At 42.0% G+C, this 23736-nt stretch overlaps 1 protein-coding gene across 25 annotated transcripts in view; it reads right to left on the bottom strand.

Moving 5' to 3' along the window:
• Positions 1-23736, bottom strand: part of RBFOX1 (RNA binding fox-1 homolog 1) — a 2446597-nt gene that overhangs the window by 21753 nt on the left and 2401108 nt on the right. For all 25 annotated transcript variants that reach the window (XM_086375894.1, XM_086375900.1, XM_086375889.1 and 22 more), the window contains one exon: positions 22993-23057. In XM_086375894.1, coding sequence (XP_086232020.1) covers positions 22993-23057 — 65 coding nt within the window. The remainder of the gene's footprint in view (positions 1-22992; positions 23058-23736) is intronic.

Below are 23736 nucleotides of genomic sequence, written 5' to 3' on the forward strand. Positions count from 1 at the left end.
TTACCTCTCTTAAAACAAAGTCAGTGTCTTTAGATGTTGGCTATCTTTCAGCTCTGACACAAACTTTTCAGGCCCCATAAGTACCTGGCATCAAATTTTCAAGGTTTGAGGAGCACTAAACTTAATATCCCTGAAAATGAAGATGCTTGAGTTGAATATCTGTTTTGACTTGCTCACCTTGGACTGACTCTAGAGGCATAAGACATAGATAGCTCAAATTACAAATATATTATTGGGTGGATCAAACAAGCACTTTGGAAGGACCTCTGTTTCTAGCACACCCATAAGAACAACCTACAGTAACCAAGAAGGGTCATCTGGTTTATCCAAAGAGACAAGCTCTTTGGAACAGCTATTCACTTATCAACGAGGCAGGGCCTCGTTCATGAGGTGGCTCCATCGCATCCCTACTCACTCATCCTAAAGACAGTACTACCTTGAATCTCTCCTCTGAATTTTCCCTAAGGGACTGTCAAGCGTGCTAGATTCCGGGAAAACCATGGGAGGCAACCAACAGAAATAATAAAAAAATAAATGGTCCGATGAAGAGAGAACCTTTGTAAAAATATAGCCTACAAGTATGATTATAAAGAAACTAGACCCTTTTCTTGAATTGTACCAGGTTTTTAGAAAATGTGATAATTGTCCTTCATAGCCCTCTTCTTTTTGACATGATATATTTGCTCTTTAAAAAAAATGCTACTCTTTCTCCATATTCTTCTTATTTTTTTGTTTTTTGTTTGTTTTTTTTAATAATCCGTTTGGCTTTTTCAGTGCCTTTGATTCCTGAGTAAATTTCCAAACAAAGGCAACTACTCCTGTTGATGACTCACTGTCTTCAGAAGAGTTGCCTCAGATGACCTCTGACTATCAAATCAAGCCTATATCAAACTTTAGAGTTATCATCAACAGTGATATTTAAAGGAACGTGCCATGGACTCTGCAGCAATGCCAAAAAAAGGTATATAAACATATTTCTAAAAAACAGTAGCCATTCAGATGTATTAATTCTGTACTGACTTTTATTTTTTTAATCCACACAAGCAATCTCCCTCCATCCCAGGAAGTCTATCCTCTCAGAAAAGTATGGTTTTTACAGAGCTCATTAATTCCCTGGAGTCAGCCTGTGTGATCACATCTCCCTCTAAACTACACTTTCTTTCATCAGTTGATTATGAGTACAGTTAATAGAAAATGCCTGTCAAATAAGAGCCTGGCAAGGGATACCCCACAGATCAGGTCAAGAGAGGAATGAGGAGAAGAAGGGGCGGGTTTCACTGTGGTGTCTATGTCCCCTCTGATGCTGTTGTTTAATTGCTAAGTAATGTCCAACTCTTTTGTAATCCCATGGACTATAGCCTGCCAGTCTCCTCTGTCCATGGGGTTTTCCAGGCAAGAATATTGGAGCAGGTTGCCACTTCCTTCCCCAGGGGATCTTCCCGACCCAGGGATTGGGTCTCCTGCATTGGCAGGGGGGTTCTTTACCACTGAACCACCCGGGAAGCCCTGCCTCCTCTGTTAGGACATTTTTATGTGGTTCTGTTTCTCCCTGCTTTAACTTGAAGATAAACTATTTATCTTAGATTGCCCATAAATGATCCAACCCTCTCCGTGAAATCATTTACTCCAAATGACCAGAGAGAGGTGTGATCAAAGAGATTAACAATGTAGCAAAGCAGTCTGCTGTGCCCTAAGTGACAGGAAAACTCAGTGATCAGAGCAACCCAGGTGTGCTCTGGACATCCGGGTCAACTCTTAAGAGGGGAAAGGAGGCTGGCCTGGGCCCTGTCCCCTTTTGCTAATCCTAGTCTGCTCCTCACTCTCGACTCAGACCTGAGGATGTAAACTTCAAACGCAGTTAGATCTGATTTTTTAGCCAACTGGTTTGTTCAATGATTGTCAATGATTAAGTCTGGCAGAATCTTTCTCAACCTTGGCCAGACAGAGTAAACACCCAGTGAGCTTCTAGAAAACCTAGTGACCAATTAAATGGGTAGCTCTGGGAGTGGGTCTCAGGCATCAATAGTTTCTAAAGACCTCCAGGTGAGTGTATTACACAGCCAAGAGAGAAGCACCTGTCTAGTTGACTGGTTCTCACCTTGGCAGCTCCTAGATTCATGGTGATGTTAAGTAGCAATTCTAAGTCTAAGACATGACTGACTCTTTGTGACCACATGGACTGCAGCATGCCAGGCTCCTCTGACCATGGGATTCTCCAGGCAAGAACACTGGCGTGTGTTGCCATTTCCCTTCTCCAGGGGATCTTCTTGACCCAGGGATTGAACCCATGTCTCCTGCTTGGCAGGCAGATTCTTTACCACTGACTCACCAGGGAAGCCCTCCTAGATTCACGTGTGCTAAGTTGCTTCAGTCGTGACCTACTCTTTTCGACCCTATGGACTGAAATCCACCAGGCTCCTCTGTCCATGGGATTTTCCAGACAAGGATACTAGAGTGGGTTGCCATGCCCTCCTCCAGGGGATCTTCCTGACCCAGGGATTTGACCCCTTTCCTGACCTGGCAGGTGGGTTCTTTACCACTAGCACCGCCTGGGATAGCTGAACTCTGCTCTGGTGGGTCCTGACTTCATGGGTCTGGGAGTGAGTCTGAAAAGAGGCAGCGGTTGCTCAGCCATGGCCACAAAGCACTGGGGATGCTACAAATGCAGAGTGGAAAGGGGGTTGGAACACGGAATTGGTTATAGATTTTGCTTCTCTTGCAACTTCCATTTTGCCACCTTCCATGCTGGTCTCTGAGACAACCTAGTTACATGGTTTCTGAGGCTGGATCATAGAAAACCACACATGACCCAGGACTGGTTACTTTTACTTTCTGAAAGCCTTCTCAGAGAATGAACTTTAAACCCCATTTCTGCAGGAGAAGCTGATGAAATGTGGCCATAATATCATGCTCTCTGTTTTTGCTTCCTCCTCTGATCCTCTTCTTCCCGATGGGTTTACTCAAGCGCATCTTGGCAGGGTCTTGCCATTTTTTTCCTAGTAAGTCTGCATCTAATTCTCTTTTCCATGTTGTTGTTTTTTTTAACCTATAATTCGTCCCCATTTTTGACCCCTCCCTCTACTCCAGAATGTCTCAAACTTCCCTGAAGACAATTACTTAGAATGCTTGTTAAAAAATATGGATGTCTGGGTTTCAGCCCTGACCACCTGCATGAGAATTTCCAGGAGAGAAGTCTGATTATCTGGACAAGACCTCCAGGGAGGGAATTGTGGTCCTGGGTAATTTTTTTTACCATGGAGAAATTTGGGAAAACTTGCTGAGACATCTCTTGCAAATTCATTTTCATTTTCGCTTCAAAGCCTGCCTTTCCCAGAAGACTGCTGGATAGAGGGAGGCTTTGTGGAAGAAGAGAGGATGACTAATTTAAGAAAAATGAGGATATAGTCAATTACTGAGCACAAGACAGAAGGCTGTGTTCCTTTCGATCCTTTGGAATGTGGACACCAAAGGGCCACTAGCTAACAGTGATGGAGCACTTATCCATGACAGGTGGTTGCTGAGTGCTGTATGTATGTATTCATTCATTTATTTTTCTTGACAATCTCTCTTATCCTCCCCATCTTCACAGATAAGGTAACAGAGACAGAGAAAGGTCATGTAATGTGAACGAGATGTTAACGGATGGAGGTAAACTCGAGATAGCTGCATTGAGTGAAGACTCTTGTGTTTTTGTTTTTTTTTTTGCTTAAATATAAAAATCATAATCAAGATATTTTGATATTTTATTCTGTTATTTATAACTAAAGTATAGCTGATTTACAATATTATATTAGTTTAGGGTGTACAACATAGTGATTCAGTATTTTTCTAGATTGGACTCCATATACAGTTATTATAAAATAATGGCTAAGTATCCCATACTTTATAATATATCCTTATTCTTATTTCTTTTTATACATTATAGTTTGTATCTATTAGTCCCATATCCCTATGTTACCCCTCCTGTCTTCCTTTCCCCACTATTCCCTAGATCTGTGAGTCTGTTTATTATATACATTCATCTGTTCTATTTTTTTAGATTCCAAGACCCCAAGTCTCATTCACTCTCTAAGATTCTTCTCAGGGATGCTCCCACAAAGGGTATGGAGCCCATAATGGGTGTGGCTTGTCTATGGAGGAATTTTCATAGTCTTTTTCTCTTTTAATCTATTACCAAACTTCATGATGTTTTATGATGATTTCCATAGGTCAGGGATCCCAAACCTCTGGGATCTAAGGCCTGATGATCTGAGGTGGAACTGATGTCATAACAATAGAAAAAACTGCACAATAAATGTGACGCACTTGAATCATCCCCAAAGGATCCCCCAACTCTACCCCCATCCATGGAGAAACTCTTCCACAAAACCAGTCTCCGGTGCCAGAAAGGTTGGGCACCTCTGCACAGACCGGCCACCTAGACACTGGATCTGACTCTGCTGGTGGGAACACTTAAATGAGTCCTGGAACTTGCTATATTTTCCTTAATATCTTGCTTTTCATCTTAGGCTAAATCTCATCTCTCGGCAATTTTCTTTTCTTCGACAAACCACCCACGGCTGAATTCTAAGAGTCAAATGAAAATAATAGCCAGCCAGGGTTGCTGGAGGAGATGTGAGGGATTAGGTATGAATAAGATACAGAGAAATCTTCCCACCCAGGTGGGGGTGGAGGGAAAGGCCAGACCGGAGATGTCCTTCCATCAAATAATACTGGTCTTAAATTGTACTGTTAAAGGTGCTAGTCATTTACCCTTCTTTGGCCTTTTAGTTAATCTTTGTCTCTATTGTTACACAAAATGCAGGCTTGATGCCACTCACAGTGAGTTTCTTCTTGTAGCCAATGCTATGAATATTCACTCTAACACACAGACACACAGGTATGTGATTAAAATCCTTCAAGGGTATCTTCTAAAGTATTCCTTCAGCCTGAGAAGGGAGTCTTCTGGTCTGACAGATGTCAGCCCCAAAATGGCAATGGACAAAATTAATTTAATTCTAGCTATAAGTTCCAGGGTATCTGTTAGTTATAGAGGTTCTCATTATAGTACTCTAAGATTCTTTTAAAAAATATAAAATACCAATGACCAGGGCTCCCCAGGTGGCTCAGATGGTAAAGAATCTGCCTGCAATGCAGCAGGCTTGGGTTTGATCCCTGGGTTGGGAAGGTCCCCTGGAGAAGGGAATGGCAACCCACTTGAGTATTCTTGCCTGGAGAATTCCAAGACAGAGGAGGCTGGTGGGCTATACAGTCCATGGGGTTGCTAAGAGTCAGACATGACTGAGTGACTAACACTTTTTCTTTCAATGATCAGACCATCTTTTAAAATATAACATATTCATGACCAGATCCAGTCATTTAAATCAGAATTCTGGAGAGTGGTACCCAGGTAGGTCCAAAAAGCCACGCAGGTGTTTCTAATGTCTGCCAGCACTGAGAACTAATTTCTCACATATGTTCTCTGAACATAGGTACCTGCCTTTACAGGAAATAAGAATTGCATGTTCTTTTGTTTTTTAAATTAAATTGTGCTACTGTTGATTTCCATCATTTATAGTTCTTGATATTTTAATTATTGGCATTGTAATTAATACATTGTTCAGTATATTTCTCACTTTTTAAATAACTATGTTTACCAGATGATTCTTTTTAGACACATAAAATTCAGGTAGAAAGGTACACTAATCAGGTCGTTGGTCAGATTTAAAAAGTTGCTGGACTCTCGGGGAATCCAGCCATGATGGATTCCTGCATAAATACAACATGCAGACAAAGATGCTCCTATTACAGTTCTACTGGGTGCCTTTGCTAAACAGTTTACTGATGTGATTCATTCACTCCTCACATGCTTAAGGAGGGCTTGCAATGGGCCAGCAACCCCTGCTGCTGCTGCTGCTAAGTCCCTTCAGTCGTTTTCGACTCTGTGCGACCCTATGGACAGCAGCCCACCAGACTCCTCTGTCCACAGGATTCTCTAGACAAGAATACTAGAGTGGGTTGCCATTTCCTTCTCCAAGGCAACCAGCTAAGCTTAAGGAATTTGAGGCCATGCTCATGGTCTTTAAACCACTGAGGAGGGTCTATTACTGGGCTTGGCTGTCTCGAAGCTCATAATCTAATTTATATTTCAGTTTTATCACCTTGAAAGGAAGACTGATTTGCTTGTGATCAGTATTTTACCTCTCCCCCCCCTGCTGACTCAGTTCTAAAGTTCTAGAACTGTACAAATTCCAATCAGATTCATATTTTTCCCTGCCCTGTTGTTTTATATATATATAAAATCATATGTACGTCATGTAGAATCAAGATGAAGTACAAAAAACAAGCGAATAAGTAGATTAACTATAGACTCCTTTGAAATGGCTATCCTGATATTTTTTAAAAGAGGAATGCATTCACACCCATTCAAAACTATTTCATGGAGCAACAGTTCCTACACTAACATTGCATACATTAAAAAGTTTAATGCGAAAGGAGTTAAAGCCTGCGAATCTGTCCCCAGTTTGAATCTTCCTCACCAAACCTCTGAGTTGTAGACCCTCAAACGCAAGGGCACCTCCATTTCCTGGAGACCTTGGCACAGCCCTCTTCTGTAATGTTAGTTTCTCCAAAATGTAATACTCTCTCTTGTTCCCACTGCGCTGCTTTTCTCAGCTAAAGTGAAAGAGAACTAGCAGAGTCTGGAAGCTGGGCCCTGCCACGCACAAGCTGTGTTTCAACAGAAAAATCATTTCATCTTTCTGGCCCTCAGTTTTCTCATCTGGAAAATGGGAACAAACAGCACACTTGCACACACGTGTGCACACGCACAGCCGTCTCTTGGGCTTTTTTTTTTTTTGGTATATGTATGTGCAGATCAATGAGAACATGAATGGGAAAGCAATTTCTTTGGGGAATACATTATTGTTCAGTCATGTCTGACTCTTTGCAACACTATGGACTATAGCCCGCCAGACTCTTCTGTCCAATGGATTTCCCAGGCAGGAATACTGGAGTGGGTAGCCTTTCCCTTCTCCAGGGGATCTTTCCAACCCAGGGGTCAAACCTGGGTTTCCTGCATTGCAGGCAGATTCTTAACTGTCTGAGCCACTAGGGAAGCCCATTTGGGGGAAGACATTAATTTTTTTAGCTGCATGGACTCATGAACACTGTAAGCTTCTCTCCCTCCACAAAGACATTGGCTGTTTGTGTTAAGTCCTGGGCTGCTGTGGGTTTAGGGCAAGTGGGGATAGTTAAGAGTCTTTTGAGGTTGTAGGTCATTTTCAGGTGGCTGCAACCTTCAGGAAGGTAAAATTCTACCTCAGCTTTCATTGGGCAGGCAAACGAGGGCACAGTGGGGTACCAATCACAGGTTGGAGATGGGTCTGGGTGATTCTCTGAACAGCATATATTATTCTCTAGAGCAGGAGTCCCCAACCTCCAGGATCTAATGCTTGATGATCTGAGGTGGAGCTGATGTAATAACAAGAGAAATAAAGTACACAATAAATGCAATGCACTTGAGTCATCCCAAAACCATCCACTCCCACCCCAGGACGTGGGAAAACTGTCTACCATGAGATCAGTCCCTGGTGCCCAAAAGGTTGGGGACCGCTGTCTAGGAGAAACCACCTCATATTGAGGAGGGGGTCTCCGAGCTCCTGGAGGCTCAGGAGAAGCACAGGGTGTCCAGGTTGAGCCTCTGGATGGTGGAGAGGCCACACTGAGATGGTCTGGGTCCACCTAGGAGTTGTGTGCAAAACAAAGGGAGCTGATGGTGGAAAGTTCCAGAAACGTCCTAATCCCTGGGGATTCCGAAAACCCACTACCACCACAGCACTGGACTTCTCATCAAGTATGATGGGAAAAGGGCAACATAGGCAGGTTTGGGTTTTTTTTTTCCTTGACTCTTTGAAGTCATGTTGGTTTGGGGGCAGGGTCTACATTGGGAGAATCGATTGTGTTTTCCTACGAACTTGATGCGCCCCTGGCAGCCTGACAGCTCCTCCTTGGACATGAAAAAAGAAGAAATAATCCAGGAGAAAGATGAACAGAAGTACAGGCTGTTTGATCACAAGGTTCCCAGGTGCTTCTTCCTTCAAAACATTTTTGCCCAACCTATTTTTTTCCCCAATTTTGAGATACGATTGACAAATTAACATTGTTTATAACCAGGCTGTACAGCGTGCCTTTTTTTTTTTAAAGGTGCGCAAATTGATGACTTAATACCCATGTATATTGTGAAACGAGTATGACAATCAAGGTAATTAACATATCCATCACTACACCGCGTCACCTTTCTTTGCCTGCAGTGAGAACATTTAAGTTCTATTCTCTTGGCCAATTTCAGGTCAATGTGTTTTCATGTTTCTAGGATGAAAGTCAAGATTGAAAAACCAACAAAAAATCTTCTAGAGGCAAAAATTTTTGACTCAGAGAACCTGCTGCCACAGGAAGGGACTCATTTTTGAGTCAACGAAACAAATTATGCTCCTAGTTTAGTGATGCTGCTGATAATAATAATAATAAGGATGATGATATTGATGACAATATCCTGAGTGCTACTGAGCATCAGTGCTGTGCAAGGAGCTTTCTCTTCATGAACACAATTAATTCTCACAACCACTCAGGAAGGCAGGCATCACTCATTAACCCCCCACCCCTTTAATGATGAGACAGTGGAGGGTCAATTAGCTTGCCAGTATTATCTTGTGTAGTAAGGAACTTACGAACTGAGATTCAGGCTCTAAATCTCATTCTCTGATTGCAATCTGTAGGCGAATCAGCAGACTGGCCAATGCATGTACCAGTCAAAGAGTAGGCACAAGGAGTGTGAGAGTCCCCGCTTTACATCCTGACCAGGGCAATGACAAGTTGAGGAAGCACAGGTTCCCGCATGATAGTGTTACAGTGGGTCCTGAAAGACTGCCTCGTCTAAAAACGATCTGTCCTTTCAGATGGATTTAATTTGCTTGATTTTGTCCATTTATATTCAATGCTTTCTTCTTCTGATTTGGACCATTTTTATTTTATTTTATTTTATTTTTTCATTTTTTTTTAATTGAAATACAATTGATTCACAGTGTTCTTTAGTTTCAGGTATACACCAAAATGATTCAGTTACACATATTATTTAGTATTACAATGAATATTGGTTTCTTTTTTTTTTTTTTAAGAATAAATTCTTAATATCATCAAATATCCTGTGATGTTTAAATTTCCAGTTGCCTTACACACCTCTTTTTTTTTTTTTTTCCTTGCTAATTTTCTGTTTAGTTGATCTATCCATAGGTGTGAGTGGGGTATTAAAGTCTCCCACTATTATTGTGTTATTGTTAATTTCTCCTTTCATACTTGTTAGCATTTGTCTTACATACTGCGGTGCTCCCATGTTGGGTGCATATATATTTATAATTGTTATATCTTCTTCTTGGATTGATCCTTTGATCATTATGTAGTGACCTTCTTTGTCTCTTTTCACAGCCTTTGTTTTAGAGTCTAATTTATCTGATATGAGTATTGTGACTCCTACTTTCTTTTAGTCCCTATTTGCATGGAAAATCTTTTTCCAGCCCTTCACTTTCAGTCTGTATGTGTCCCCTGTTTTGAGGTGGGTCTCTTGTAGACAACATATGTAGGGGTCTTGTTTTTGTATCCATTCAGCCAGTCTTTGTCTTTTGGTTGGGGCATTCAACCCATTTACGTTTAAGGTAATTACTGATAAGTATGATCCCGTTGCCATTTACTTTATTGTTTTGGGTTCGAGTTTATACACCATTTTTGTGTTTCCTGTCTAGAGAATATCCTTTAGTATTTGTTGAAGAGCTGGTTTGGTGGTGCAGAATTCTCTCAGCTTTTGCTTGTCTGAAAAGCTTTTGATTTCTCCTTCATACTTGAATGAGATCCTTGCGGGGTACAATAATCTGGGCTGTGGACCATTTTTAAAGTCTTTATTGAATTTGTTACAATACTGCTTCTGTTTTATGTTTTGTTTTGTTTTGTTTTGTTTTTGGCCACAAGGCACGTGGGATCCCAGCTCCCTGTGCAGGGATCGAACCCAAACTCCCAGCATTAGAAGGTGAAATCTTAACCACTGGAACACCAGGGAAGTCCCTCAAATTTCAAATAATTGTGTGTGTGTGTGCACGCGCATGTGTGCGTGTGTGTGTGTGTGTGTGTGTGCTTAATCACTCAGACATGTCTGACTCTGCATCCCCATGGACTGTAGCCCGCCAAGGTCCTCTGTCCATGGGATTTTCCAGGCAAGAATACTGGAGTGGGGTGCCATGTCCTACTCTGGGGATCTTCCTGACCCAGGAATTGAAGCCGCATCTCCTGCATTGCAGGTGGATTCTTGACTGCTGAGCCACCAGGGAAGCCCTCAACCATATATGCTCTAAAAAACCTGTCAATCGTCAAATCATTGATGACACCATGCTTTTCACCACCTTTTTGCAGTTGATAAAACAGTGAGTGTTCACCTTTGCCTCTTTCTGATTCTAACTGGTATATTCTCTCCCTTTAGCAGATGGCAAAACAGGGACTCCACAAAGGCAAGAGGAGTCTGATATGACTTTTCCAGGGTAAGTTTTATAACAGGGAGAGTCTACAGTTATTCACAACCCATGAGGAGATATTGTTAACAGCACAGGATCATTCTGATTAGCTTTGGATCTTTGGGGTAAAGAAAATGATGATCGGTGGCCCTAGGCTAGCTGAGGGAGGAAGTCACAACAAAATGGATTGTGAGGGACAACCAGCCTCGGGCAACTCTGACCTTCTCCTTGAAGAAGGGAGAGAGCAGAGGAGACAGTCACTAGTCAGCAAGTTACAAACTCTCTTACACGTGCAAGACGTGTGGCAGGAGAACCCAGAGTGAACGCTGTTTACTGACCGTGTGCGTGCTAAGTCACTTCAGTCATGTCCAACTCCCCTGCGACCCTATGGACTGTAGCCCGCCAGGTTCCTCTGTCCATGGGATGTTCCAGGTAAGAGTTCCTGAGTGGGCTACCATTTCCTCCTTCAGGGCATCTTCCTTACCCAGGGATCGAACCTGCATCTCTTATATCTCCTGCACTGGCAGGTGGGTTCTTTACCACTGGTGCCACCTGGGAAGCCCCATTGACTGCCTACCGGGGTAGAACTGAAGCACCTCGAGAATGGTGCTTCTCATAAATCGCCTACAAATCTCCCTGGGATCTTAAAAGTGTAGATTCTGGTTCAAGCGGGGCTTGATAGACTGCATGTCTCACAAGTTCCTGGTGAGGCCAATTTGGAATTTGCTTGGTCAAGGAACCACGCTTTGCAGTGCAAGTGTCTAAGGACCCTAAGTGTGAACCCCTCTAACCTTGAAAGTAGAACAGAATAAGGGAAGCGCTTCTTTCCCCGCTGTTCGTTAATTTTAAGTTCAAGTCAAAGACGTTAAAGAAAACAATTGAAAAAAAAAAAAAAAACAGCAGAGAAATTATCATTCTAACAAAGCAATGGAACTAACATTTTCCAGGACACATTTTTTGATGTGTCCCCAGCCCCACCACACGGGCTCCTATTCTAGTTTCTAGAAGTGATCCACAAACCCTTTAACCATGTAGAAATGGTGTGTGTAGGGGGGAAGTCTCTCATCTTTTAATGCAATCAAATTTCAAATGACAACACTGGCCCATGAAAGTAGGGATTAAAAGGATGCTAGAGGGATTATAAGGATGTTAGGAGCATCCAGAGATCCTAGTTTTCTTTTTAAAGAAATTCCACAGCTGCAAAAACACTGGGAACCACTGATCCAGGTTATCAGACATGTGATGCATTTCTAGACTCTCAGGCCAAGGCATTTCAATCTAAGTGATTACAATAATGAAGGGAAAGGGCTGTTTGGTTTTGATTCTGAATCTTCTCTCCCAAATCTATTGACTGATCCAAACATTCACACATCATACTGTAGCAAGAATAAGCTGGGAACAAAGACAGCATGGACAAGTTAGCTATTGCAATTTCCTCTCCTACCCAACTGGTGATGGTAGTTTAGTCGCTAAGTCATGTCCAACTCTCCTGACCCCATAGACTGTAGCCCGCCAGGCTTCTCTGTCCATGGGATTTCCCAGGAAAGAATACTGGAGTGGGTTGCCATTTCCTCCTCCAGGAGATCTTCCCAACAAAGGATTCGAACCCATGTCTCCTGCATTGCAGGCTGATTCTTTACCATTGAGCCACTTGGGAAGCCCCTCCTACCCAACTACCATCCCCCTAAATTCTGATAGCAGTCCCTACTCTAAATGTTTTGGATGTTAATTAAAGATGAAATGCACTATGGTTTGGAGGAGAATCTAATTCCAGAAGAGTCAATCACTGTGATCTACCCTAGGGAGAAAATCATAAGTTATTTATTTCTGTCCAATGACTGTTAACAGGCGTGTATTACACACAAATATGAAAATAAAATAAAGCCTACATATAAACAGAAGTCAGTTCTTCTGGAAGAGAATTCAAGTTCTCTTCATGGGTATAAGAGCCAGAACTTGCTTTGATAACGTTAAAAGAAATACTAGAAGTTTTTAATAAAAAATTCCTTCTTACCTGCAAAGATAGATCTTCTAGGATATGTGATAGTGGCCAAAAGTAAAAGGCGTAGGGGATCGGGTTTAATTTTTGTCACATTCTTGAATGCTTCATGAGCTCAGAGCTTATCTGTGTGTGTGTGTGTGCTAAGTCCCTTCCAGTTATGGTTCACTCTTTGTGACCCTGTGGACTGCAGGGTCCTGCCAGGCTCCTCAGTCCACGGGATTCTCCAGGCAGAATACTGGAGTGGGTTGCCATGCCCTCTTTCAGGGAATCTTCCTGACCCAGGGATCAAACCTGTGTTTCTGTATCTCCTGCATTGGCAGGCAGATTCTTTACCACTAGCGCCATCTGAGAAGCCCCAGAGTCTATCTACGGCCTGTCTGTTCCCTTCCACTTGACTGGAATACTGTCTTCTATGAGGAAAGGTCTTTATTTGCAATGGAAATGGCTGATCCAGAGCCTTCTGTGTACAGTTTCTCATCAGAGGTGTCTGACCGGCCTCTAGAAAGCACTGGGCTTTCTCACCTGCCTCTAAACCCTTCACAGTTGAAGGGTCTTGATGATATTTGAGAGGTTTTATTTGCTTTTTTGTGGCCCATCAAGTCAATGATCTGCAACCCGAAAAGTATGTAATTAGGCCATGACATGACCAAAGGAGTTGTTATATCTTGTCTTGTCACTGGCAAACATAGCTCCCCACATGGCTGTGACAGCCATGGTCTATTGGGTTTGGAATTTCCTTTAATATCTCCTCAACTCCTTCTTGGTCCAGTCTGTTGACTATTACAGGCTTGCTTCTTTTTCTAACGGCTTCAATTAAATTATATATTCAACTGACAGTGCCTAACACCAGTTAAGAAACCATTACAGATTATGGACCCAAGGCAACTGGTTCTTGAAACAAAAATTTGAGCACTTTTTCTCTCAATGTGTGTGCATGTGTGTGTGTGTGTGTATGCATATGTGTAAATTAAAAATGAGAAACTCAGGGAATGCATCAATCAGTAACAGACATATTACTTTTCATCACTGAGGGCTCTGTGTCCGTAAACACAAGTTCCCCAAATCACACTGATGCTACCATCAAGAACTACATACTCCCTCCTTCACTCTTCCCAGGCCATCTCAGTCCTCATCAAATAGAATCATTGTCCATCTGCAGAGCAGGCTGGCAGAAAATATAATTATCGTAGTTACTGTAATTTGTTCGGTGAATGCTCAATCAGAATTATTGATCCATAGGGAAAATAAATAAATGAGAGCATGAAATTCCACTCACTTTTTAATCACTAAGTTGCATCTTCGTTATGACTATTTGAAGCGGCAAACGTGCCTTAGCTCTGACTTTGTAAGAACAGCATAACAGCCAGGACCTAGGCTGACAGACACTGGACTTGAACCCCAATAGCGGGATTTCCCGGGGTGTACATCACCGTGCCTGGACCTGCTTCTCCCGCCCGGGCCTGGGAGTTCCACTGAGGATGGCTATGTGTGCCCTCCTTGTCCTTTGATAGTCCTAGGGGAAGCCTGTGGTCCTAGCGTCGTTACTGACAGGGCGTCCCTTGTCTGATGCGTTATCCCATCTTAAACAATCACTTAAGTGGCCTATTTAAAATGATCCATCTTAAATGATCATTACACGGCTGCCCTCACTAAACTGCTTCCCTGATCAGATAATTTGTTCCAATGTGGTACTACCACCTGACAGACAGGAGTCAACTGCTGAAAAATTAACTTCAAAAGAAGAACCTACATGGTGCAAAAATTTAAAAAGTGGCAGGAAATGTCACCTAAGACTGCTCACTTTAAGAAAACCTGATTTATCAAAATCTGAACTTTTGAGGACTGATCAATTAAAGGACCTATGTAGCCCCTGAATACATGGTTTTCCATTAAAAAAAGAAAGAAAGAAACAAAGGAAAACAAACAAATTATTCCAGAACTCAGTGGATTCAAAAGGATTAGATTTGCACAGAATCCTACCTAGTCTATTTAAAAGTCATGTCTACAGCATAATCAGCTGAGTAGATTTGATGCTTACCTTCCTTAAACTTTGACTCTGGAATGGGTTAAAGAAAACAGATTCAAACCCTCAGATTCAAATTCTCAGATTAAAACGCTCAGATTCAAATGCTCAGATTCAAACTCTCAGATTCAGGTGGAACTAAAATAACCTAGATAGTCTTGGTTTCCTCCAAGCTCACTCTTGCTCTCCAGATTTAAAACTCTTAGTGGATAATGTTGTTGCTGCTGCTAAGTCACTTCAGTCGTGTTCAACTCTGTGCGACCCCATAGACGGCAGCCCACCAGGCTCCCCCGTCCCTGGGATTCTCCAGGCAAGAACACTGGAGTGGGTTGCCATTTCCTTCTCCAATGCATGAAAGTGAAAAGTGAAAGTGAAGTTGCTTAGTCGTGTCTGACTCCTAGCGACCCCATGGACTGCAGCCCACCAGGCCCCTCTGTCCATGGGATTTTCCAGGCAAGAGTACTGGAGTGGGGTGCCATTGCCTTCTCCAAGTGGATAATGTTACGGGAATATAAAATAAAATATGAATAATTGGAATTGAGGATTATGGAAATAAGAACATGAAAATAAAAACGAGAACATTTTATATAGTCCCCTTGATGTGCTGAATATTTCATAGGCAGTATCTTGAAACTTCCGAACCACTCTGTGAGGTGGAATCAATAAACCCATCACACATGATGTGATGGAAGACCGAGAAATGACTCCTCAAGGTTGCTCTACTAAGATGCTCAGAGCCTGGGGACTAAGGGCATAGACTTCACTCTCAAGCTGAACTGAGCTTCTTCTTCATCCTTCCCCAGTCTTGACTTCCCCATCTGTGAAATGGAGGTGGCAACATCAATTTAATAGGGTTGGTATGCCAAGTCCATGACTGTCTTTATAAAGCACCTTGAACAGTGCCAGTCATAGAGCAAGGGCTCCATACATAGCCACTGTTGCTATCACTGTTATTATCATAATTATTATAATTATCACAGAGAGGTGATCTGAATCAAAGTTTGCCCAGCTACTATATTAAACTTCAAGAAGTCTTAGGAAACAGTAAGAGTACCAAAGTCCTCTGTTTCCACCTAATGAACATTTTCACAGGAGCATTTTCATATATATGGCAAATTTTATTGATAAATTTTTTTTTGATCTGGCTTGTGTATCTTGGAAAATGAAATTTACAGACAGTACCTGTTTCCTTCTAGTTACCCTAAAGCTGTCTAGATTAATCAGCTTCACTTTCTCTTCCTGAGGGGACCCTGGGTCACTGGGGGGAAAAAACGAACCAGTTAAGAAAGTAAACTTTAAACCAAAAAGAAGGACAAGAATATAAATAAAAAATAAGAATAGATTATATACACTACTATGTATGAATGCATATTTTCAACCCAGTGTTCTAATTGAAAGCTGTACGTGCTATTCTGGGCACTGCAGTAAAAACGATATAAATACAGACATTAGCGACTCATTCCTATTACAAGTTCACAGAGCAACTTTTTCTTTTTTAAATTGCAGGACCCAGAAGAGCTCATCAGGATGAGTGAAAGTGTCGGTCACTCAGTTGGGTCTGACTCTGTGCGACCCCATGAACTGTAGCCCACCAGGTTCCTCCGTCTCTGGAATTCTCCAGGCAAGAAGACTGGAGTGGGTTTGCCATTCCCTTCTCCAAGGAATCTTCCCGACCCAGGGATCAAATCCAGGTCTCCTGCATGGCAGGCAGATTCTTCACAGTCTGAGCCACCAGGAAAGTCCAATGGATGAGTGAGAACAGTGGAAAAGATTAAAAGCTAAAACCAAGAACAACTTCAACAGAGCACTATCAATAAAAGATACAGAGGAGTAACCACTGCTTGCTGCTACGCTTTAACTCAACATGTTGGGATGTGTTTTGACTCTGGGTCCTGGTCTTAATTGTGGCTCTATCCTCTCTGGACACCCATGAACTAAGCCCTCAGGTCCTCGTCCATCTGAGAATTCTACTGTTGGCGTCACCAAGTTCTACAACACCCTCACTCTATTTTTCCACCAGTGGATTTCTCAAAAAGGATTGAAAATGTAAATAAAATATAATATGGAGTCTATCATAGAGTTGCCAACTTTTGCTTTGCTGAGGAAGAACATTCAAAACAAAACTGGATAAAAAAGGAGAAAGTAAAGCTGTTGTCATCCTTTCATACAAGAAAAGCTATTTTCACAGCATATGGGAAAGAAGCCTGGTTAAAGTCTGGCCATTCTCCGGACAAGAGAGTTGGTCACCATATTACACGGTCCATGGTTTTCTCCTGTCCTGGAAAACTAGTAAATATGTCATCAGAAGCAGTCACCTGGTCTTGAACTGGCCATGGGAGAGAGTATTAAGTCACTTCAGTCGTGTCCGACTCCTTGCGATCCTATGCCAGGCTCCTCTGTCCATGGGATTCTCCAGGCAAGAATACTGGAGTGGGTTGCCGTTTCCTTCTCCAGCGTTTCTTCCTGACCCAGGGATTGAACCCATGTCTCTCACATCTCCTGCACTAGCAGGAGGGTTCTTTACCTCTAGCACCACCTGGGAAACCCAGAGGAGATAGTGCTTCACACAAAGCACGAGTCCAAGGTCCTGAAATCCCTCATCGCACACATCACAGAGAATGGGTGCTTTTTAACCAGAAACAGTTTCAACCTTGATCTAACTCTGTTCACACAAGAGGAACAGGGAAAACTAGGAAACCTCCCTCCTATCTCTGCTTTTGCATGGTCTACCCTCGTTCAGGAATCCACAGGATCCAGAGATGAAGCTTTCAACAGAAAGAGTAAAACTGTGAAGTCCCTAAAGTATTACAATATTTAAAAATTAACCCTTCTACCAAAAAAAATTTGAAGGGTAAATTAAATTTTTCATTTCACGGTGCTCGTATATATGCTTTGTAGCCTGGCAACCCCTTAGTTTTTAGCCTATATGATTTGATAAATACTCCACAAAAAATGGTATATCATTTTAAATGCAATTATTAGCCTTATTTTAATGACATTTCTCTATTATTTAATCTAAATCCAGGAAGGAAAACATTCCAAAATAGTAGTGAGTACCCACACGAACGGAAATCAACTCAAACCCCTTTAGTTTTTCAGTTTAGATCAAACTAAGGCTATACATAAGAATTTAGTTCTATGTCCTGGCGTGAAGCTTATTATGAGAGCATAGAGAGATAGTCTTTTCCTATCTGTCCATACTTCCTTCCTTCTTGCTTTCTTTCCTTTTTTCTTCCCTCTTTCTCTCTTCTCTTTTTCTTTCCATTCATCTACCTAACCACTTATGTACCTATCATCTATCTACCTTTCCATCCATCCATCCATCCATCCACCTACCCATCTATGTATGTAGGTACCTATCTATCTCTGTGCTGTGCTGTGCTACGTCATTTCAGTCGTGTCCAACTCTTTGTGACCCCATGGACTGTAGTCCCCAGGCTCCTTTGTCCATGGGGATTCTTCAGGCCAAAATACTGGAGTGGGTAGCCATTCCCTCCTCCAAGAGATCTTCCCAACCCAAGGATCGAACCCAGATCTCCCGCATTGTAGGCAGATTCTTTACCATATGAGCCACCAAGGAAGCCCACGAATACTGGAGTGGATAGCCTATCCCTTCTCCAGCAGCTCTTCCCAACCCAGATATCAAACCAGGGTCTCCTGCATTGCAGGCAGATTCTTTACCAACTGAGCTATCAGGGAAGCCCCTATCTATCTCTACCACCATATAATTTTAAATAGGTGATCTATAGATCAACCGCTCCATGACCCCAAAGACATGACTACTTATTGCTATTGAGTTTTAAGAAAGGCTATTAATCTATTTCTCTCTGACACAGAACCTATTATTTATAGGTTATGAGTATCACATTTAAAAGATGTTCTAGCATGGGGCTCATGACTGGCACAACTTGGCATATCCTGACCTCCTTGTATTAAGATTTATTTATCTAGACACGCATATAAGTCCTCCATGAGGTCCTAAGGCAGAAGTGTGTGTATGTGTTGTGTATACATATATTTTTCACATGTATATGTGAGCAATATATATATACAACATACATATATGTATATGTATGAATAGGCAGAGAGCAAGATTATTGATATTGATATTATGGCATTTTAATTGGGCTTCTATTAAGCTGTGATTAGTCAGTTGCTCAGTCCAACTGAGACACTCATGTCCAACTCTGTGACCCCATGGATTGTAGCCCACCAGGCTCCTCTCCATGGGATTTTTTCCAGGCAAGAATACTGGAGTAGGTTGCCATTTCCTCCTCCAGGGGATCTTCCTGACCCAGGGATCGAACCTGTGCCTCCTGAATTACAGTCAGATTCCTTACCACTGAGTCATTGGGGAAGCTCCTCTATTAAGCTGAGCTATATGAAATTGCCAATATTCTACCATTTGGGGCCCACAAAAATAGCGGTTTCATATGGGAGAGTCTAATGTTGCTGAAAAACTTAAAGGTCTCAAAAAAACAAAAAAAAAAAGGTAGAAAATAAAACAACAAACAGAAGCCTGTTGCTTGCTGTCTCTTTTGCTCAGTCTAGAGGCACCTGTATGGCTGGGACTACTGCTGTAGGTCAAAAGCTGCTAACTTTTAAGGATCTTTATGGAAATGCAAGTGTCCATGAAAACAGTGGCCCAGGGTAACTAGCAGAGCACCTGGGTCGTCATGAAGTCTCAGAGCGAATGCCTCTACTAGTTTCTCCTCTAGCTGGTCTGAATTGAGTTCCCTTCTGCCCTAATGTGGAGGGCTGTTTCCATGCACTGTGTGTTAGGGGATGTTAGGATGTTCGGCAAGCAGGGCAAGCATGACGGATGTCTGCCTTTTTGGCGTGGTAACATTGTCATCAAAGCTGTGTACACATCAGACACGTTTACCCAAATACCTGTAGAGTGATTCATCGAAAAGGAAATCTTCCCCTCTCCCTCCCTGCCTCCCAGTTTGGCTGCTCAAAGATGCAACAAGGACCAGGTGAGAAGACACAAAGAAACCAAAAGCCAGTCAATCAAGAGAAGCCTGCCCCCAGGCTTCATTCAAGCAAGCCATTCATCGAGCTAATGTGGTGATGGACCTGTCCAATCCAGAACATACCACAAACACATCAGCAACACCAAGTAACATGCAATGACCAGATGATCATCGGCCCCACTGCCATGCTTTGATCGGTTCAAGCTCAGAAAACCATCTCCCTTGAGAGTCCAGATAGTTGGCTTTCCACAAATCAAAGTGAGATTAGAAGATTTGAGGTGAAGTCAAAGGCTTACCAAATCTTTCCTGAATGCCCAAGAAAGACATCTGCCTATTGCCACTCAATTCGTCAATGAGCCTGCAAAATTACCTAGTCTAGTCAGGTCTTTTTCTTTGGGGGGAAATCACTGCCCACACCAGATGGTCTTCCTTCCGGAGGTCGGCATTCAAGAAACTCTCAGGGTACTCCGAGATAATCATGGTGTGATCATTTAACGGAGAAGCTGATGGGCAGGGAGTTAACGAGGTGGCCATCAACGAACTTCTGGCCAGTCCTGAGGTTACTGGAGTTCAAGATTTTCCAAAAGACCCCTGAATCTTTAATTTGATGAGGGCTTAATTTGTGCTGATAAAAGGTAAAATTCTACCAACTGGGGACATCAAACTTCTTTCCCTTTCAAGATGTTTGAGAAGTGAATCTCATGATTAGAAAGCTTGTTGTGGTTTCTCCTTGGATCAGGTTGACAGCCAGTGAGTGTGACCCAACAGTCTCTGTTCCTTCTGATTTTATTTCCTATTTTGAAGGCATTTCTTTGGGTTAAGAAGCTTTTCTCTTTGTCATCCTGCCTGTCTTGTAGAAAGTAGGTACTAAGAGTCTCTCCCTACTGATATTATCCTGTGATGGAGTAAAAATAAGTGATTACACAACTTCCCTGAGATAACTCTAGATTCTTGCCATCTCTAACTGACTGGAAAGCTCTTCTGATAATTTCACATTTTCCCCTAAACATGTGTCTTCTCTTGAAGGGTCTTCCTCCTCTTTACCTGCTTACTAACAATAAATGGAAGTACCACCATTTCATAGATACATTTTACAAATCAAACCAGAAACATAATCTTTAAGATTGTTTTCTGGTAATTTTATCTATGTGTGCATTTCTCTCGATGCAATATTTCCATAAGTAGCAAGTGAAAGAGGACTAGTAATCAATTTCCACAGCAACCAAAAAGACCTAATGTGCAAATTTCTTTAATGAACAGCAAGAGGCCAATTATATGGACAAGAGTAGGTTTAGTTGGTCTCTTCAACTGAAACTATTACACCAAAGTGGGAACTGCAGAGTTAGTCAAGATTTACCAAACCAAGAATGAGGGCAATTTTTCAGTAGGACAGGTTGCCAGTGAGAAATCTTAATAATATTAAAATAACAGATTTCCTACATATATTTGCATATATGGTGCCCCCAAGAGTAGCAAAATTTTAACTTATTTTGTAAGGCAAATGCAAATGGAGATGGCCAGATCCTCAAGTAATTCTATCTAAGAATAGTACTAAACACTGTTGGTTTTTTTTCAAATGTCTATTTTGGTCATATTAAAGAAAGTAATTTAAATTATATTTTTGTAATTAACCTTTTTTCCAGCTTGGGGATAGATGCACTTATACCAAGCAGCAAGATTAAAAAAAAAAATCAAAGACATAAATCTGTTTAAGATTCTTATAATTATGCAGCAGGCTAAAGTTACTATGGTTATAATTATATACAAAGTGGGTGTTGGAGAATTTAGCATCGAGAGATATTTTCATAAAAATAATTAAGGGTTGTAGATGAACCACATTACAATTGACACTCTGTGAATATGCAGTGTGCAGAATTTAATAGAATTAAGCCTTTTCATTTGTAGAATGATCTTGAGAATTTCAAGACTGTCATCATTTTTATTAGCTTTTTTGACCCTCTCAATTTCCCTAATTTAGTGTCAAAGTGTATTGAAGATAGCAACTTTCATAAAACATATTTTGCATCCTAGCAACGGATGATTGGGTAACTGGATAATTTAAGTATTTAGAACTGTGTGCTGACAATTGTTTGGGTTTCTCTGGAAGCTCCCTCCAGACTTGAGAGCTCTCGATGGCTGTTTATAAGAATAATAGGAAGTTATAGGAATAATACCTGCATACAATCAGATAACAGATCTCAACTCTGTCTTGCCAAAGAGCTATTTGATCATGAGTTTTTATGCCTGGGGTTTTCAAAGTGTGACATTGAGGGTTCAGGAATTTCTTTTGCTTTCGTATACCTCCGAAGAAGTCTGTAGTTACAAAGAACTAAGGATACATCTTGTGAGAAATGGAATGGAACTGCAGAGAAAGCATACCACAGCAAACTAAGAGAGGAACTGAGTCACAAGAGATCCGAGGGGAGACCCAGAGTCTGCCAACACTCCCCATTCACGAGTCCAAGACACCGCCTGCTTACCTGTCGAACCCAGCATGCCTCAGCCACACATGCAAACTGTTACCATTACTGTTTTATTCATGAAACATAGTTTTAAATTAAAGGAGTCATTACCCAAAATAAGCACCCTCCATGACATTTGTGCATGCAGAGCATCTGAACATTCACATTTATGTCCTCTGAAAACAGAGCCAACAATTTGCATTCAATATGGAAACGCACACTTTCTTTTTTTTTCCAAAGCACTTATACGAAAATAGCTGTGGCTTGCCATTTCAGAAACCGAGTCATCTGTTAAGCCTGGGTAATGGGTAATAGAGCTCCTCCAACCCCCAGCCCTCACCCCCCCGCCATCCAGTCCTGACTTCTGAGTTTCTTAAACCTACTTCAGTCCCTTCCGCTGCCAGTCTTCACATGTGGTGTGCATTACAAATAAATGTTGGCTTATGTTCATAGGCACAGGGTCTGGGCATTGCCAAAAAGAAAGACTCTCCTGATGAATGCCAGACACACTGCCCATATTCCTTCAGGCAGGATCTTAAAAGGCAATAAAGGAGAATGGTTTCCTGAATGTACAAAGGTGTAAAGAAGGGAACTGAGGTGTTGAAAATTGAGGTAAACCCTGTGGGATCCTCTCTTGGCTTTCGTCCTATGAGTTACATGAATCCAGGATTTTACAGAGAAGTCCAGGAGAAGGTTGTACAAGGGGTGTATTTTGTGCATGCAGGGCGTGCTGTCAGAGGAACTGTCAGAGGAAAAGCAACTTTGCACGGACCCACCGTCTTTGTGTCTTAGCAGAGAGGGCGAGCGATCAGAGCGAGCTAGGCGTCACTGCGTCCTGGCGGCCCCGTGCTGACCTTCACCGTGAGACCTAACTTTTGGGGCACTGCCTTCCCCAGCAGTCATGCATTTGCACCGAGACCACACGAGAGGCTCGCCTCCCACCAGCTAAGTTCATTTCCAGGTAATAGTCAAGCGTGAGAAGGAAAGCCCTTACCTGTCACTGTAGGCAGCGGCAGTGGCAGGGGTGGGCTGGGCGTAGCGGTATGCAGCATAACCACCCTAAAACACAAGGAGAAAGCAGGCTTAGGAACTCAGAGGGGGCTGACTCAGGGTGCCTGATGGTGAGACCCCAGCAGAACAGCAGTGACCCACATCTAGCGAACTCAAGTGGAGGTTAATGAAAGCTTAGTACCAAAACACGCGAGAAAGATGTGGGGTGGACTACCAGCCCCAGCTGGATGTTAAAGATTAGCAGTTGTAAGCAGGAACCCAGAGACCCTCTGAAGGAGATGTACCTACATGTTAATTAATGGTAATCATTTTGGGGTGCAGAGGATTATGGGAGATTATTTAAATGCTTTTTCTACTTTGCTGAACTTTCCAGATTTTCCAAAGTGAGTATGCTTTACCTTGGTTTATCAGTTATCAACTTACATCTTATTCAAACCATCTTTGATTACGTCCTTAAAAATCCAATACAGGTCAAGCTAATGCCCTGCTATCTTTGATATTTATTAATGTTAATGTCTTTGATATTTACTTACAAAAATAAGATAATCCTTTGATTGAAACTGTGTTAGGAGTCTCTTGCATATGTAGTTGTTCAACCACTAAAGCAACGAAAGAAGATTGTCTCTAGCTTTTTAAATGTCACATAATGATTAAAAAAAAGGAATCTTGAGCATTGCTTAAAAATTCTATCTTTTCAGCTCAAGATATCACACTGGTTCAAATGGGG

Source organism: Bos grunniens, chromosome 25, assembly GCF_055505025.1.
Source record: "Bos grunniens cultivar Pamir isolate PY7600 chromosome 25, Bosgru_T2T1.0, whole genome shotgun sequence".
NCBI classification, from domain to species: Eukaryota; Metazoa; Chordata; class Mammalia; order Artiodactyla; family Bovidae; genus Bos; species Bos grunniens.